The 18,594-nt window shown below is 47.8% G+C and overlaps 1 protein-coding gene across 5 annotated transcripts in view; it reads right to left on the reverse strand.

The window, feature by feature from the left end:
- Positions 1-18,594, reverse strand: part of SLC6A11 (solute carrier family 6 member 11) — a 626,328-nt gene that overhangs the window by 37,744 nt on the left and 569,990 nt on the right. For all 5 annotated transcript variants that reach the window (XM_073644516.1, XM_073644514.1, XM_073644515.1 and 2 more), the window contains exon 12: positions 1,843-1,945. In XM_073644516.1, coding sequence (XP_073500617.1) covers positions 1,843-1,945 — 103 coding nt within the window. The remainder of the gene's footprint in view (positions 1-1,842; positions 1,946-18,594) is intronic.

Here is an 18,594-nt window from a genome sequence, read left to right on the forward strand (position 1 = left end):
TTCAGTGTGAATGTACAATTTCCATAGTCATAAAAATACAGAAAAATCTTTAAATGAGAAGGTGTGTCCAAACTTTTGGTCTGTACTGTATGCTTCAAAATATTTCAAACTCAGATCTAGGCACTGCAGGATCTAAGTCCCTGGCGGCGTAGTGTTTTACTGATGGTAGCCTGAGTAATGTTGGTCCCAGCTCTCTGCAGGTCATTCACTAGGTCTCCCCGTGTGGTTATCGGATTTTTGTTCACTGTTCTTGAGATCATTTTGACCCCACGGGGTGAGACATCCCAGATCGATGGAGATTATCAGTGATCTTGTTTGTCTTCCATTTTCTAATTATTGCTCCCACGGTTGATTTATTCACACCAAGCTGCTTGCATATTGCAGATTCAATCTTCCCAGCCTGGTGCAGGGCTACAATTTTGTTTCTGGTGTCCTTCGACAGTTCTTTGGTCTTCACCATATTGGAGTTTGGAGTGTGACTGTTTGAGGTTGCGGACATGTGTCTTTTATACTGATAACAAGTTCAAACAGGTGCCAGTACTACAGGTAATGAGTGGAGGACAGAGGAGCCTCGTAGGCTAAGTGTCCACGAAGCAGAAATGTTCCGGATTTTTTCTGCATCTCCCTGGCAGGAAAAATGCATGCGGATTTTACATGCGTTTTTCCTGCCAGGTAGAAGCGTATGTCAGGCGTTTTTGCATGGAATTTCGCATGTGGGTTATTAAGCGCTTTTCCAAGCGATTTTAGCATCACTTGAAAATGTGCTTGACAACTTGGTCACACTATATAAATCCATGCAACCGGCATGGATTTATATATTGTGACCAAGTCAATAGTTAAAAAAAGAATAAAAATGGTAAAAAATAAAAAAATAAACATTATACTCACCTTCTGATGGCCCGCGGTCTTCTCTCAGGTGCGTCCTGGCTCCCCGGTGGCTCCCGGTGGTGTAAAAGGACCTTCTATGACGTCATTTAGTCAAATGACAGGTCACGCAACCACCGATGTCAAAAAATGACTTGGGGTCCCCCTATCTTAACAGCTAGCAAAGGCTATGCAGACAGCTGGGGGCTGATATTAATAGCTTAAGAAGGGGTCATGAATATTGGCCCCCTCCAAGGCTAGAAACAGGAGCCCTCAGCCGCCCCAGAAGTGTGGTTGATGTCAGCTTATAATGCCAGCTGACATCAAGCCCAGGTTAGTAAGGCTAACGTAGGCTAACTTCTTAAAGAGGATTTTTCACCATGTTTTACGTATTGAACTGGATACAAGATAATGCTTGCAGAACAAAATAAAACTTTTTTTTTTAAATGTGTTTTCTCCGTTGCAGAGATATTAGCAATCAAAGTATTTGGCCCCTAATGAGTAAACTCTTGTTAAGCCCAAGTGGGTGTTGTTAAATAACTTACACATAGAGAAGTACACGCCCCCAATGCCCCAATGAAAACACCCACTTGGACTTAACTAAAGTTAACTTATTAGATGCCTGATTTCTCATATCTCCTCAACGGAGAGGCGAAATAAAAAAAACAGATAAAAAAATGGATTCCGCTCTGCAGCCGCTATTGCATCATGTGTCTAGTTCAACATGTAAAATTTGGTGAAAGGTCCTCTTTAAAGCCACCAAAAATCACAGTACTGCCACATCAGAGGTTTAATTGGAAGGGGTGCAGAGGTTGCAGCCGCCTCCCAGACCGGAAGCATGAGGGGTACTCCAAGAGTTCCTCTATTCAATATAAAAATACCAGTATTATAAATTTGTCAGTTTGCTTTGTGGCTAAGAAGATTCATTTGATCCACATGTACTAGACTATTCTTTAAAATTAACGCTAAAGAACTTACCATAGATCCAACCTATGCAGATACATTCAAACACTGCAACGAACAGTAGACACATTCCACTAGCAGCATACGAGTCAAAAAGCTGAAAGACGTACATTCCACCCTAGAAGACAAAAGTAAAATAAAGTTAGTGATACAGCTTTGCAAGAAGACAGAAGTGTTGCCCACATTCCCCCTTGAAGACACGTGTATTGTAACAATGCATTTGAATGTGTAATGTGTTAAGTGTAGTGTTGAGCATTCCGATACTGAAATATCGGGTATCGGCCGATATTCGCGGTATCGGAATTCCGATACTTAATTCCGATACTTTTGCAATATTGACGCGCCCCCTGGGCCTGTGCTGCTGCTGCTGTGCAGGGGGAATACCCGGAGCCGGATCTGATAGGGGTAGTAGTCCTCGTGGCGGTGACCCGGTCCGTGCCCAGGGTGTCAAACCAAGTGGCAGAACTTAGAATAAGATGTTATATTGTTCGACTACGCCACCCGTTGATTGCGGCTATGAAGCCACCGCTGCAGGGCAGACCGCTGAGGCCGGTGGTACGGTTGTGCAGCGTGGATAGTATAACCCCCAACGGGAGGGGTATGGCCTCAGGGCAGCGGACGTGGATGATGGGGATAGCAGAATCGCACGCAGGCACTAGGAACCACTCAGAGACGGTGCGGTGTAGTTCAGGGTCTTTACTGGTGGCAAGGGTAGACCCTCCCGGGAGTACTGGCTAGCGATCGGGGCCTGGTCAGTCTGTGAGCAGATAGGATCTCCCCCGGCCAGGCGGAGTTGTAGGCCTCCCCAACTTATTGTACTCTCCCTGGCTACCTTGCTAGAAGCGGGTAAAAGTAGCCCACGTCCCTGAGTGTACCGTGTGGTGCTCACCCGTATGGCCGGTGACTCGGGGCCTTCTGGTAGCCTCCGCTCCACAACGGCGGTGCTGGTCCCTTGCGTGTGACCGTGCCTTCGGGTTTCTTGGCCAGAGGACCTGAAATCCCCTGCCGGTCGGTTTCTGCTGCTGGGTATGGATCAGTCCCCACTGCCTCGGACTCCGTGTCCGGTGAGATCTCTTCAGTCAGGACGAGATCTACAGCTTCCAGTCTCTGACCCCTTTTATCACTGCTCTCACAGAGCTCCTGATCTTGCTCTCCCTGCATCTGCTCCACTCCAGACCAGACTGTGTCTCTGTCTGGGACTCCTCTTCTTCTCCTCTAACCCCGCCTCAGCCCCAGTTTATATAGGGGAAGTTCTTCCCCTCCCAGGACTGGGCAGGAAGTGTTGCATGCTTAGGGCACCTGACCAGGAGACCTCCCACCTGCTCTCAGACGTAATATTGCTATTACTGTGGTAACCAGACCCCTGGGGTGCCACAATATCGTATACCGGAATCGGAAGTTCCCATAATGCAATGAGCCATTTTCATTTTATTCAGCCAATGAGGATCCTAAGGAGTGTGGGCACATCCTGTTAGGCATGTAGGCATCTTAACTAATGGCATGGCTGTGATTGGCTGCTGAAATGATGCCATGATGCACTATAAAAGCCGCCGCCGCCATTTTGAGCTCACTCTGCTGTGAATTCAGTTAGGGATAGGACGCTGTTGTTCTGAGGGAAAGTTTTAGCTACCTATTTGCTCTATACTGCTTTACCCAAGCTACTTTCTAAATCACTGTGCCTTGCAGCGCTAGTGCACAGTTCCCTGTGCTGTTCACCGCTGTCTGCAAGGTCTGTGTGTGTGAGTGCAGCTCACGCTGTAGTGTGTGCTTCAGCCAAGTCTGGTTGTAGTGCACTCAGTGTGTGTCACTGCCTCATACATTGTCCTTTTTTGCCAATTCATAATTTTTCCTGATATCTCCTATTAGTGTGGTGGTTCCATCTGTATTCAGCTAAATTGGTTCCAAACACACTATATAGGAGTAGATAGAGAAATTTTTTTCTGTCTTGCAGCACTAGTGCACAGTGCTCTGCATCTGTACTGTTCACTAGTGTTGAGCCACCCCCGTAGTGTTCGAGTTCGGTTCGGTTCGTCGAACACCCGTGTGTTCGCCGAACTGTTCGTCGAACTGTTCATCGAACACCTTCGAACACCGTTAAAACCAATGGCAGGCAAACAAAAACACATAGAAACACATAGAAAACACCTTCAAAGGTGTCCAAAAGCTGACAAACTGCTCAGAAGACATAACTAACACATGGAAAAGTGACAAGTACATATAGTCATGCGAAAATAAAAGAGGTGGAGGAGTAAAAGGAGGGGGAGACACAGATATAGGCATGTCATGCCCTTCTAAAATCCAAAAAGTGAGAAGCCGACACGGCCAGTCCGCTCCTGCCCGTGCCACCTCCGTGTCGCCGGGTTTGTGCCAGAGCCGCGGTGAACCCTGACGGCCAGCCCCCCTCTCCCAATACTGGTGCCTGTCCGCTGGTGGGTCGAGCGAGCCCCCCTGTGGTGGAGGCAGCTCTAAGCTTTTTAATTTAAATTGTCTCTCTAATTTGAATGAATACACTTTAAATCCATTTACAAGGATCTATTGGAGGGCAAGTCTCATGCCAGCAGCCGCGGTAATTCCAGCTCCAGTAGCGTCCACTAAAGCTGCTGCAGTTAAAAAGCTTTTATAAGGATCGAGCTCGGCTGTCCACCGCAAGGCATCCTACTGCCAGTCCCAGCCCCTATGCCTTGGGGTGCCTCCTGATGCTCTTCACTAAGTATCCCATGGTCCCGAAGCATTTCCTTTGAAAAAATTAAGTGTCTAAACTACAGGTGGTGTAGCTTGCTTAACAGCCGGGATAATCCGCTGACTAGCAGACACTGCTACTAGGCACAAAGTATTTCCTGGGCTAGATGCAGTTAAAAATTTGTAATTAGATACTCTCGTTGGATGCTGAGAAAGCATTCCATAGAGTCTCCTGGCACGCCATATATGATTCTCTTAAAAAGCTTGGGGTAGGGGTCTAGGGGACCCTTTTATAGCCAAAATCACGGCCCTGTATCGCAATACGTCACCTAGGCTGAAGATAAATGGAACTGTAGCACCCTGAGGGCTCGGTTGCTACAGACGTATTGCACCTCACCCAGAGGTGTGATATCTCACTCTCAGGTAAGGATGGAGTGTGGATCAGGACCCGACACCTGCATGCATTACACCACATTGCCGTGGGGCAGGGCGACCAATATGCCCCTGAGATGGGCACGACAGTCCCTGTCCCTGGCTGGAGTGGGGGGAGGGAACACTGAGGAAGGGGAACCCTGTAGTGCAGGAGCAGGAAGGAAGCAGTTCCTGGGTGCATTGAGAAGGGAGTATAAAAGGTGGGCACCATCTTAGTTCAGTGCAGAGAAGTCTGAGCAGAAGTGGCAGGGAGCAGGGGCTCTGCATGAGCTCTGCTCCGGAGGCGGGCCTAGTAACAGAGGCCCAGGCCTGGAAGAGGGAGAAGGAAGGAAGAGGAGCGGAGAAGGCTCCAGGAATGAGGAATGAAGGGATCCCAGGGGTGCGGACGGGCGAGTCGCCACCGCACGCCCGAATCCACCTGCGTGGAGGGGTCAGGCCAAAGGGGGAGACCGGTCCCCGAACTAGTGGAGGCAGGAAACGACCCTCAGCTAGAAACCGGAGGCTCTGACATTTTATGTGGCGCAGCCCCTCGCTACACCCGCTAGGAAGGCACCACATAGGGTCAGGGAAACTGGCGCCAAGTTTACCAAGAGGAGGCCCGAGGCAGCCGGACAGAAGTGTTGGTAAGAAAGGCCAGACAAAGGACACACAAAGGGGGTCCTGTGAAGTGCTCCAAAGTTATCTGGGAGTTGTCTGAGCCCCTCACCTGGTGAGCACAGTACGACGTGGGCAGCCGTTACCTGCAGACGTGGTCTGGATAATAAGAACTGTGAGTAAAGGCCCTGGACTGCATCACTGACTCCGTGTCGTTACTGCTGCTGCCCTGCACCATCACCCCCATCCTCCGCATACACTGCCCTGAGGCTATACTCCTCCCGTGGGGAGTTATGCTACGCTCTGCTGCACCCACAACACCAGCCTCAGCGGTCTGCCCTGTAGCGGCGGTTCACTCTGACCGCAATCCACGGGTGGCGTAGTCGGACATTTAAACATCAAAACCACATAAATAGTTCCGCCACTGGTTTGACCGCCCTGAGCCACGGAACCGGGTCGCCGCCACGAAGACTACAACCACCAGCATCCACCAAAAAGGGTCCGGCTCCGGGTGTCCCAAGGCCCAGGGGGTGCGTCAGAACATTTTCATCACCTTTCACAATCACCAATGGGACAAGGCAGGGATGTCCTCTGTCCCCTCTCTTATACATCCTAGTGACGGAGCACCTGCTCTCATCAATTCGCCATAACCCCAATATTAGGTGGATTGAGGTGGGAGGCACCGAGTACAAGTGCTCTCTATTTGCTGATGATGTCCTAGTATATATCACTCAATCACATATATCCATCCCTGCTGTTATGGCTGAAATAGATCACTTTGTTACATGGTAAAATTTTAAAATCAATGCAGCGAAGTCTGAGGCCCTCGATGTCTCCCTCCCCAAATCCATATAGGATTCCATCCAGTCCAACTTTCCCTTTGCCTGGCCCTCACAGGGTATCAAATACTTAGGAATTCCTATTCATAGAGACCTCTCCCATCTATGTTATCTTAATTTTGGGCCCTTTATTGAACAATTCCATACAGACCACGGTTGGCAAGTTAGAACTGTAAGATTCACTACGTGAACCACTGGTGTTTTGTGGAAAAGCACATGTACACTGCGTTCCAAATTATTATGCAAAAAGTGTTTAGGAGTGATAAGGGAAGAATTTGTTTGTTTGTCAGTTAAACTCATTGATGGTGATGTGTGTCAGGGCTCTTTATATCACTGTAAGCAATTGCAGACACCTGTGCTAATTAGTTTGGCAGGTGTGTCCAATGAAAAGCAAGACTACTTAAGAAGGCTCTCTCACATTATTAAGCAGCCTACATTTTCTGCCAAAATGGGAAAGAAAAAGGATGTGTCGGCTGCTGAGAAGCAACAAATTGTGGAGTGTTTAGGTCAAGGCATGACTACAGTCAACATTGTGCGATGATCAGGATGAAGTGTCTTGGCAATCAAGAAGTATGTAGCTGATTCACAGTACACACGTGTGCGTGCTGATAAGGGCAAATTGAGGACTCTTTCCTACAGGCAATTACGTCAGGTTGAAAGAGCAGCGGCAAAAAAGCCTTGTCATAGCAGCAGACAAGTTTTTGAAGCTGCTTGTGCCTCCAACGTCCCCCGAACAACAAGATGCAGGGTCCTTCAGAGGTTTGCAGCTGTGCATACGCCATCCTGTCGACCTCCTCTATCCACTTCACACAAGCAGAAACGGCTCCAGTGGGCCAAACATTACATGAAGACTGATTTCAAAACTGTTTTGTTCACGGATGAGTGCCGTGCAGCGCTCGATGGTCCAGATGGATGGAGTGGAGGATGGCTGGTTGATGGACACCCCACACAAACACGGCTACAGCGCCAACAAGGAGGAGGTGGAGTAATGTTTTGGGCTGGAATCATGGGGAGAGAGATTGTCGGCCCCTTTAGGATCCCTGAAGGCGCTAAAGATGAACTCCATAATGTATGTGGATTTTCTCAAACAGCACTTCCTGCCATGGTTCAAGAAGAACCGTGTATTTCACAGCAAGATCATTTTTCTGCATGATAATGCACCATCTCATGCTGCACATAAAACATCTGCATCTCTGGCTGATATGGGCATAAAAGGGGACAAACTTATGGTGTGACCCCCATGCTCCCCTGACCTCTACCCCATTCAGAACCTTTGGAGCATCATTAAAAGGAGTGTCTATGATGGCGGGAGGCAGTTCACATCTAAGCAACAGCTCTGGGAGGGTATTCTGTCCTCATGCAAAACAATTGAAGCAGAAACCATCCAAAACCTGACAAATTCAATGGACGAGAGAGTTCAGAAGCTCCTTTCAAACAAGGGGTCCTATGTGAAAATGTAACATCACCTAGAATAAAGTTTTGAGTTGAAAACTGTTTGATTTCAGTTTCTAACAACCTGCTAATGCTTATAATTTCAAAAAAGAACCATTTTTTTGGTCTTTATTAAAATGAAAAGGTTGATCGAAAAGTTTGGGGGATCTAAGAGTGTGGCAACCCAGTAGTCATGATTACTTCGAATTCTGACAATATGAGGGTCATGCTGCAGGTAGTGCAGCAAGAAGGCACTTATGTGTCTTGCGCATCTCGGAGCCCCAAAATTATTTTCCGGGCTAGATGCAGCTAAAAATTATTTTTAATTTTAAATCTGGTGGAGCTTATTATAGATGGCCTAATAGGATCAGTGCTGCACACTGCTACAAAGCCCAAATTATTTTCCAGTCAAGATACAGATAAACATGATTAGTAATTTGAAAGCTTAAAACGGTTGGTAGGGTGATTTTAACCAATCATCAAGCTTTTACTCTCCCCAGGATGACACAGGGGTAGAAAAGTCGTTTCGGATCCATGATTTGTTCATCTTTATGAACGTGAGTCTGTCTACATTATCAGTGGGGAGCCACGTGCGCTTATCTGTCAGCACACCACCAGCAGCGCTGAACACACGTTCAGACAGAACGCTGGCTGCGGGGCATGACAAGATCTCCAAGGCGTAAGTGGCTAGCTCCGGCCATTTATCCAGATTGGAAGCCCAAAAAGAGCAAGGGTCCAGTGACACAGTCGTGGCTTCAATGTTTACTTGGAGATACTCCTGTACCATCGTCTCTAGGCGTTGACTATGTGTCAGACTTCTTGTCTCCTGTGGCCTTGCAAAGGATGGGCTAAAAAAGTGGTGAAATGATTCCGCAAAATTGATGTTACCAGCAGATACTGTGGTTCTGTTACGGTTTGAGTGCTGAACACTTGACGGTCCCACGGTTGGCAAGTTGGAACTGTGAGATTCACTACGTGCACCACTGGTGTTTTGTGGAAAAGCACATGTAAGATTCTGCAACAGTCTCTGCTGATACTCCTGCATGCGTGCATCCCTTTCTATGGCAGGAATAATTTCGGCAAATTTACTTTTGTACTGGGGATCTAACAGTGTGGCAACCCAGTAGTCAGGATTATTTCTAATTCTCACAATTCGAGGGTCATGTTGCAGGTAGTGCAGCAAGAAGGCACTCATGTGTGTTGCGCATCCAGGAGCACCAAGTCCCTGTTGTGTTGGTGGCGAGGTAACAATCATGCTTCCTTCCTCTGTCCTCTCCCCCCAACCTCGCACAACAGAAATGTGATCAAGGTCTCCCTCATCTGATGAGTCTTCCATCAGTTCGTCCTCCACTTCTTCCTGGGCTCCTGCACCTTCCTCACTAGTTTGGCTGCTACCATGCGCCCTGGTAAAACCATCTCCCCCACCCTCACATGCCTGCCGCCTTGGTGCTGCCGACCGTCTGGACCTTGCAGATGTTAGCCCTTCCGCATACAGCTCCTCCTCCTCTACTTCCTCCACCTCCTCTTGTGCCACCACCTGACTCCGAATTCTGTTTAACATGTGCTCCAGCATGTAAATCACCGGAATAGTCATGCTGATAATGGCATCATCAGCACTAAACATCTTCGTCGCCATTTCAAAACTGTGCAGAAGGGTGCATAGGTCCCTGATCTGAGACCACTCCTCCAGCGTGATTTGCCCCACCTTTGGATCTCGTTGGCCCAGGCTATACGTCAGAACGTATTGCACCAGGGCTTGTCGGTGCTGCCACAGTCGCTGCAACATGTGCAGAGTTGAAATCCACCGGGTAGGCACATCGCATTTTAGCCGGTGAAGTGGCAGGCCCAACGACTTCTGTAGAGATGTAAGTCGCTGAGCTGCGGGATGCGAACGGCGGAAGTGAGCACACAGCGACCGTGCCCTCTGCAGAAGGCCATCTAGTCTGGGATAGTGGGCTAAAAATTGCTGGACAACCAGGTTCAACACGTGAGCCATACAAGGCACGTGTGTGACATTGCCCCGGAGAAGGGCCGCACCCAGGTTTGCAGCATTGTCGCACACGGCCTTCCCTGGTTTCAGGTCCAGTGGAGACAGCCATTCATGAAATTGGTTCTCCAGAGCTGACCACAACTCCTCAGCTGTGTGACTCACATTTCCCAGACATTTCAAAGTAAAAACTGCCTGATGACGTTGAGCCCTACTGCCAGCATAGTAAGGAGGTGTGCAGGATCCCTTCTGCGCAGTTAGAAAGCTTGTGGCATGACCAGACAGGCTTTGGGTGCAGGTGGAAGACGGAGAGGAGGTTGAGGAGGCAGAAGCAGTGGAGGAACTTTGACATAAAGAGGATTGACGCACAACTCGTGGGGACGGCAAGACTTGGACAGCAGCCCCTTGTCCTGCTGTCACCATAGTTACCCAGTGCCCAGTCAGCGACATGTAACGCCCCTGTCCATGCCTACTCGTCCAAGTGTCTGTGGTGAAATGCACCCTGTCACACACAGAGTTTCTCAAAGAAGCGGTGATGTTGTGTGCGACATGCTGGTGGAGCGCAGGCACACCTTTCTTTGAGAAGTAGTGCCGACTGGGCATCTGGTACTGGGGCACTGCGACGGACATAAGGTCTCGAAAATCCTCTGTGTCCACCAGGCGGAAAGGCAGCATTTCTGTAGCCAAGAGCTTGCAGATGGTGAAATTCAACCTCTTAGCTTTCTCATGGCTAGGAGGAAATGGTCTTTTACTTGTCCACATCTGAGGGACCGAGGGCTGGCTATTGTGCTTAGACGGGGTTGATAAGGGTGTCCCCGGCAAACTGCCGGTCTGTGAGGAAGATGCAGGCGGACATGTTAGGTTGCCTTGATCCAAAGGTGGTGCTATCGATGTCGGACAGCGCTCAACACCAGCTGGTGTTACCACCTCCAAAGAAAATGATGACCTGCCAATCACGCTGGCTGTTGCGGGTAAAGAGGTGGCAGGTCTGCGCCCCAAAACAGGTGTGACTGCTGTCCCCCCAGTCACAGAGGATGAAGAGGCCGCGGATGCACAAGATATGGCAGACGGCGGTTGGCCCGGCCGGCTAGGCCGCATTGTAGCACACTGAGCTTCCCACTGCAACTTATGCTTCATGTCCATGTGCCGGTTCATGCATGAAGTACTCAAACTATGTATTTTTTGGCCTCTACTTAGCTTTTGCTGACAAATGTTACAGATAACACGAGTTGGGTCATCTTTATCGATCTGAAAAAATGCCCAGGCTATGCAAGGCTTAGCACCCATGCGACCTGAAGAGCCACCACGACTTGTGGTGAGAGGCAGAGTTGTGTTTGAGGATGCAGTTGTTGACGTGCTTCCAGTACTACGTCTCTGTCCAGGAAGGCGCAACCTGACCTCGTCGTCACTAGCATCTTCCTCCACCTCCTCTGCTGACCTCATCTCTTGGCTGACTGTGGGTTGACAGTAAGTGGGATCTCCAACCTCATCATCATCACCCTGTGTGTTATCACACCCGTCGTCCTCAGAGCCAACCTGTTCCTGCCCTGGCAAAAAACTAAAGTTGTCGCTCCAATCAGGTATTTGAGTCTTATCATCGTCTTCCTCATTGTCTCCACCAACAGGAGTTACAGTTTGGGAATGAGGGTCTACATTATGGTCAGAACCTTCTGCGTCTGGTCCTGGATCCGACTCATAAAGATTCTGGGCATCAGTGCAGATCATTTCCTCGTCTGGATTCACAGAAGCGCTGGAGTCGACCTCTGATTCCCAGGCTATAGTATGAGTAAACAGCTCTGCAGACTCAACCATCTGTTCTACCTCATACTCAGACGGGCAGCTGGAGATTTGGGAGCTGTGAGGAAGCAAGTGCGATTTGGGTGACACCTTTGAGAACTGGAGTATTTGTGATGTTGAAGTTGATGTGGAGGAGAGCCCACTTAAAGGAGCACTTGATATCCGTTGAAGCACCTGCTGTTTTTGTGCCTCATCTGGAATTTGTAGCGATTGGCGTGGCCGTAAGAAAGGGATCTTATCACATTGTCCGCTAAAAGAAGTAGACATTTTAGTTTGGCTGGAAGATGGTCTTTCTTCTGCAGATGTTACTGTTGCTTTAACACCTACCCCACGGACACAACCTTTTTTCCCCCTCCCAACACGCCTATTCCCCTTTCCACCAGCAGCAGGCCTTTTTCCACTCATTTTGGTGGTTAACTAATTCACAACTCTGGAGTTGTTTGCACAAAAAACAATGGATGGTAACCAAGCAGAGCTGAGTGGCCAAACTGTGGTATTAGGCCAAAACTATAGGCTGGGTTAGATGCAGAAAAAAATTATATTCAATTTGCAACCTGATGGAGGTCAGTATAGATGGACTAATACAACAAGTCCCACACACAGCTAGAAGCCCAATATTTTTTCAGAGGTAGATGCAGAAAAAAATATATTCAGTTTGCAACCTGATGGAGGTCTGTATAGATGGATTAATAGAACAAGACCCACACACAGCTAGAAGCCCAATATTTTTTCAGAGGTAGATGCAGAAAAAAATATATTCAGTTTGCAACCTGATGGAGGTCAGTATAGATGGACTAATACAACAAGTCCCACACACAGCTAGAAGCCCAAATATTTTTTCAGAGGTACTGTAGATGCAGATAAAAATTATTTTTAATTTGCAACCTGATGGAGGTCAGTATAGATGGACTAACAGAGAAAGTCCCACACACTGCTAGAAGGCCAAATATTTTTTCAGAGCTAGATGCATACAAAAAATTATTTTGAATTTGCAACCTGATGGAGGTCAGTATAGGTGGACTAATAGAACAAGACCCACACACTGCTAGAAGGCCAAATATTTTTTCAGAGCTAGATGCAGAAAAAAATTATATTCAGTTTGCAACCTGATGGAGGTCTGTATAGACGGATTAATAGAACAAGACCCACACACAGCTAGAAGCCCAAATATTTTTTCAGAGGTAGATGCAGAAAAAAATATATTCAGTTTGCAACCTGATGGAGGTCAGTATAGATGGACTAATACAACAAGTCCCACACACAGCTAGAAGCCCAATATTTTTTCAGAGGTAGATGCAGAAAAAAATATATTCAGTTTGCAACCTGATGGAGGTCAGTATAGATGGACTAATACAACAAGTCCCACAAACAGCTAGAAGCCCAAATATTTTTTAAGAGGTACTGTAGATGCAGATAAAAATTATTTTTAATTTGCAACCTGATGGAGGTCAGTATAGATGGACTAATAGAGAAAGTCCGACACACTACTAGAAGGCCAAATATTTTTTCAGAGCTAGATGCAGAAAAAAATTATATTCAGTTTGCAACCTGATGGAGGTCAGTATAGATGGATTAATAGAACAAGACCCACACACAGCTAGAAGCCCAATATTTTTTAAGAGGTAGATGCAGAAAAAAATATATTCAGTTTGCAACCTGATGGAGGTCAGTATAGATGGACTAACAGAGAAAGTCCCACACACTACTAGAAGGCCAAATATTTTTTCAGAGCTAGATGCAGAAAAAAATTATATTCAGTTTGCAACCTGATGGAGGTCTGTATAGATGGATTAATAGAACAAGACCCACACACAGCTAGAAGCCCAATATTTTTTCAGAGGTAGATGCAGAAAAAAATATATTCAGTTTGCAACCTGATGGAGGTCAGAATAGATGGACTAATACAACAAGTCCCACACACAGCTAGAAGCCCAATATTTTTTCAGAGGTAGATGCAGAAAAAAATATATTCAGTTTGCAACCTGATGGAGGTCTGTATAGATGGATTAATAGAACAAGTCCCACACACAGCTAGAAGCCCAATATTTTTTCAGAGGTAGATGCAGAAAAAAATATATTCAGTTTGCAACCTGATGGAGGTCAGTATAGGTGGACTAATAGAACAAGTCCCACACACTGCTAGAAGGCCAAATATTTTTTCAGAGCTAGATGCAGAAAAAAATTAGATTCAGTTTGCAACCTGATGGAGGTCAGTATAGATGGACTAATAGAATGATGCTATGCCCAAAAGATTTTACTTCACTAGGTGCAGTAAAAAAATTGGTATTCTATACACTGGTGGTATATCTTGCAACACAGATAGGCTACTCCACTGACTAACACACTCTGCAATAGGCCAAAAAGGATTAGCTTTGCTAGATTCAGCCAAATGCTGTGAAAAAAACTTGCACAGCACTGGCACAGACCTGCCTGGCAAAAACTGATAGGAACTGATGTAACCTAGTCCTGAAAAGGACTCCAATTACAATTAGTCTTTACTCCGACAACCTATCTATTTAAGAGCACAGACCTGCCTGATAAAAGTCGTAGGAAATGCTGTAACCTAGTCCTTAAAAGGACTGCAATCACAACTATTCCCTACTCCCAAGCTATCTGTATATTTGTGCGAAAATTGGCTTGAAATTAACAAGGTATAGCGCACACAGCAACAGCGGTGCCGTCTAACACGCAGCTGCAGCAGTGAGAAAATGGTGGCGACGGGGAAAATGGCTTGGTCTTATAGGGCAAGGACATGTGACATACACTGCCAATGACACATGCCCTTGCTTGTGTAAAAAAAAGCACTTCGCTCCGTGTGTGCGCTGCTGATAGGCTGACAGATTGCACCTCCCCACTGTAAATGCGGGAAAGAGAAAAAAAAATGGAGATCTTCATTGTTCCTGCAGAGATCCATCCCCTGCCCCTCCCCCCACCCCGCTGTACACTCAAACTGCGTATTAACATTAATTTTCATCATTACTGAGAAAAAATCCAGTTATGATTTTGGTGCACGAACAGTTATCGAACATAACCTCGAACAGCCGAATTTTTCTCAAATTGTTCGTGTTCGCCGAACGGCTCGAACACCGCCCAAAACAGCTTGAATTTGAGATTGGCGAACAGTTCGAGTAGAACAACGCTCATCTCTACTGTTCACCGCTGTCTGCAAGGTCTGGTGTGTGAGTGCAGCTCACCCTGTAGTGTGTGCTTCAACCACGTCTGGTTGTAGTGCACTCAGTGTGTGTCACTGCCTCATACATTGTCCTTTTTTGCCAATTCATAATTTTTCCTGATATCTCCTATTAGTGTGGTGGTTCCATCCGTATTCAGCTAAATTGGTTCCAAACACACTATATAGGAGTAGATAGAGAAATTTTTTTGGTCTTGCAGCGCTAGTGCACAGTGCTCTGCATCTGTACTGTTCACCGCTGTCTGCAAGGTCTGGTGTGTGAGTGCAGCTCACCCTGTAGTGTGTGCTTCAACCCCGTCTGGTTGTAGTGCACTCAGTGTGTGTCAATGCCTCATACATTGTCCTTTATTGCCAATTCATAATTTTTCCTGATATCTCCTATTAGTGTGGTGGTTCCATCCGTATTCAGCTAAATTGGTTCCAAACACACTATATAGGAGTAGATAGAGGAGCCTTTCTGCAGCATTGGGCCCTGCAGCCCCAGCCAGATTAGTATTAGCCTATTTTTTGCAGCCTCATCTATTGCATTGTAGGTTACCTTCCTACATTGTAATAGCTACAAAAAGTTTGTGATACTATCGCTATTACATCTTTAGGCACATCCAGTGTCTTTTTGTGACAAAAAAAAACCTAAATAAAGTTCACCAAACACTCCACTTTACAGTTGTGTAGGCCACATTAGCTCATATTAAAGTCTAGTCCACACTTTATAAAATTAGTGTTTCTTATACCTGTTAGCAGCTGTTCAGGAATAAGCACACTAAGCCCTTAGTACTTTTCTGCCTATCTTTATCAGTCTACCAAGATGAAGAAGGCAGGGAGTAAGGCATGTGGTCGTGGGCGTGGAGTTTCTGCAGGGAGAGGACGTGAGGATTCTGTGCCTGCAGGGAGAGGACGTGGGGATTCTGTGCCTGCTGCGGGCACCAGTGACTCAGCATCCCCCAGTTTTACCAGGGAACAGTCCTTTATGCGCAGCTTTGTAGGAGCTAGCCATACCCCACTGCTGCGCGAGGACCAAATTGATGCCGTTGTCGGATGGATGGCAGCTAACGCATCGACTTCAATTAGTTCCAGATCCTCTCAGGTCCTGAGCACTGAAGAGCACCCATCTGTCTCTTCACCACCTGCCAAATTGCCCAGGCAGTCAGAGAGCCCTGGACAGGAGCCATCTCTACTTCTGTTCTCTGAATCTCTTGGCTTGGAAAGAGGGGGCCAGCCAAGCAGAATTCTAGAATTTGAAGAAGAGGTAGTATGCAGTGATGCGCAACCGTTTTGTCTCTCTGAATCTGAAGAGGCGGGTGGGCCAGTGCCTATGGTCAGCAGCACACCTCAGTACGCATCTGATGATGAGACTCAGGTGCCACTTTCTGGTGCGTACTGTGCTGTCGAGACTACCCAGGAGAAGCAGTTGTTTGAAGAGGGTGGTGTAGATGATGAGGTCCTTGACCCATCATGGCGTGAGGGACAGGAAGGTGGTGGGAGCAGCTCTGAGGAAGAGATTCCCCAAACGGCCCAAAAAGGAGGGAGAGGGAGGGGGCAGACTTGGTTGCCTGTAGCCTCCACTTCGGCACCCATTAGGAGCATGGCTCTTCCAAAATCCAAAGCGGGCGCTCCCAAGACTTGCAGTGCCTGGTCCTTTTTTGACACAGTTGCAGATGACATTTGCTTTGTCAAATGCAAGCTGTGTAATCAGAAGGTGAAAAGAGGGAAAAGTGTCAGCAACCTCAATACCACAAATATGTGGAAACATGTGCGGACCAAGCACGTGGTGGAGTTACAAAAACACACTGAAGACCTAGGCCAACCTACAGCGCCACCTACCACCTCTTCAGCTCGTGTTGTAGCCTCTTCCTCCAGCTCACACACAGCTGGTTCGGCTTCCTCACAGGATCGCCATGGAAGAATCTCTGGCACTGTTGTACAGAGACACAGTGTAATTCCACCCACAGCACCACTTTCCCAGTCATCCTCACACTCCCAGGCCAGTCTACAGCCATCGTTAGCACAGGCATGGGAGAAAAGGCGCCCATACTCGGCAAACCACCCCCGAGCACAGGCTCTGAATGCTGGCATTGCTAAACTACTGGCCCTTGAAATGCTATCATTCAGGCTGGTGGAGACTGACACATTCCGTAACTTTATGGCATTGGCAATCCCACAATACAACGTGCCCAGCCGCTTTTATTTCAGCAGGCAAGCCGTCCCTGCCCTGCAACATCATGTGGAGGGAAAAATTAAACATGCGCTACAAAACGCCGTCAGTAGCAAGGTCCACCTGACCACCGATGCGTGGACCAGTAAGCATGGACAGGGACGATACCTTTCCCTCACTGCCCATTGGGTAAATGTTGTGGAGCCGGGTACAAATCTTGAGAGTGGCGCTGTACGTGTTCTGCCAACTCCAAGGATTGCAGGAATCCAGTCTGTACACATTGACTCCTCCTCATGCTCCAGTTCCTCTGAATCAGCGCTGCAGGAGCCGTCACGGTCTACCTCCACATCGACCCGTGAACGGTTACCTGTTATGATGACCGATATGAGCACAGCCGTGGCCAAACGTCAACAGGCCGTATTAAAATTAATTTCTTTGGGGAATCGAAGCCACACAGCGCAGGAGCTCTGGAATGCCATCAAGCAGCAGAGCGACGTGTGGTTTGTGCCAGCGAATCTCCAGCCAGGCATGGTAGTGTGTGACAATGGCCGAAATCTGGTGGCAGCTCTGGGCCTAGGCAACCTCACTCACATCCCATGTCTGGCACATGTGCTCAACTTGGTCGTGCAGAGTTTTTTGAGGGACTATCCGGATCTTGATGCACTGCTTCACAAGGTCCGCATAGAGTGCGCTCACTTGCGGCGTTCCAGCAATGCAAGATCACGCATTGCAGCTCTGCAGCGCCGATTACGTCTTCTGGAACATCGCATCATATGTGACCTACCCACCAGGTGGAATTCAACGTTACATATGTTGGAGAGGTTGTATGAGCAGCAGGCAGCAGTAATGGAGTACCAGCTGCAGCAGGCGCAAACAAGTCGCAGTGCGCGCCGTTCACACTTCACCACCACTGAGTGGGCCTCTATGAAGGACATTTGCCACGTTTTGCGTGCCTTCGATTATTCCACGCGGATGGCGAGTGCAGATGATGCACTAGTCAGCATGACTATCCCCCTTATCTGCCTGCTTGAAAAAACACTGCAAGCACTAAGGGACGAGGTTTTGGAAGAGGTGGAGGATGAGGAGTCACAAATGCCATCTGCTTCTCTACAGTCTGCGCAATGTGGTTCCTCACAAAGGCCTAGGCAGGGGACACTTTGTGAGGAGGATGAGGAGGAGTCAATGGATGAGGAAGACATCTGTCCAGAGGAGGGAGGTACACAATGCTCTAGTAGTCAGTATCTAGAGCGAGGGTGGGGTGATGCAGAGCAGGCAGAGATCACGCCTCAAGCAGGGGACAGCGTTTCTTGGCCAGTTGGCAGTCTGCAGCACATGGTTGATTTCATGCTGCAGTGCCTGAGAAACGACCGCCGCATCGCCCACATTCTCAACACGGCTGATTATTGGGTGTCCACCCTCCTAGATCCTCGCTACCGGGACAACTTACAAAGCCTCATAACACCGTTGAACCGGGAGCGTAAAATGCGGGAGTACCAAGACGCACTGGTGCATTCCATCATGTTCTCCATTCCAACCGAGAGCAGTGCTGCTAGTGCTTTACAAAGCAGCTCAGTGCGTCTAGGCAGTGGAGGAAGCTCTGCACAAAGAGGGAGCAGAAGCAGCGCCTCAGCACAAGGCAAGACCAGTATGGCCGAAATGTGGCAAA

This window comes from Phyllobates terribilis, unplaced genomic scaffold (assembly GCF_046119375.1).
Source record: "Phyllobates terribilis strain yellow unplaced genomic scaffold, ASM4611937v1 Scaffold_8__6_contigs__length_399053987, whole genome shotgun sequence".
Lineage (NCBI taxonomy): Eukaryota > Metazoa > Chordata > Amphibia > Anura > Dendrobatidae > Phyllobates > Phyllobates terribilis.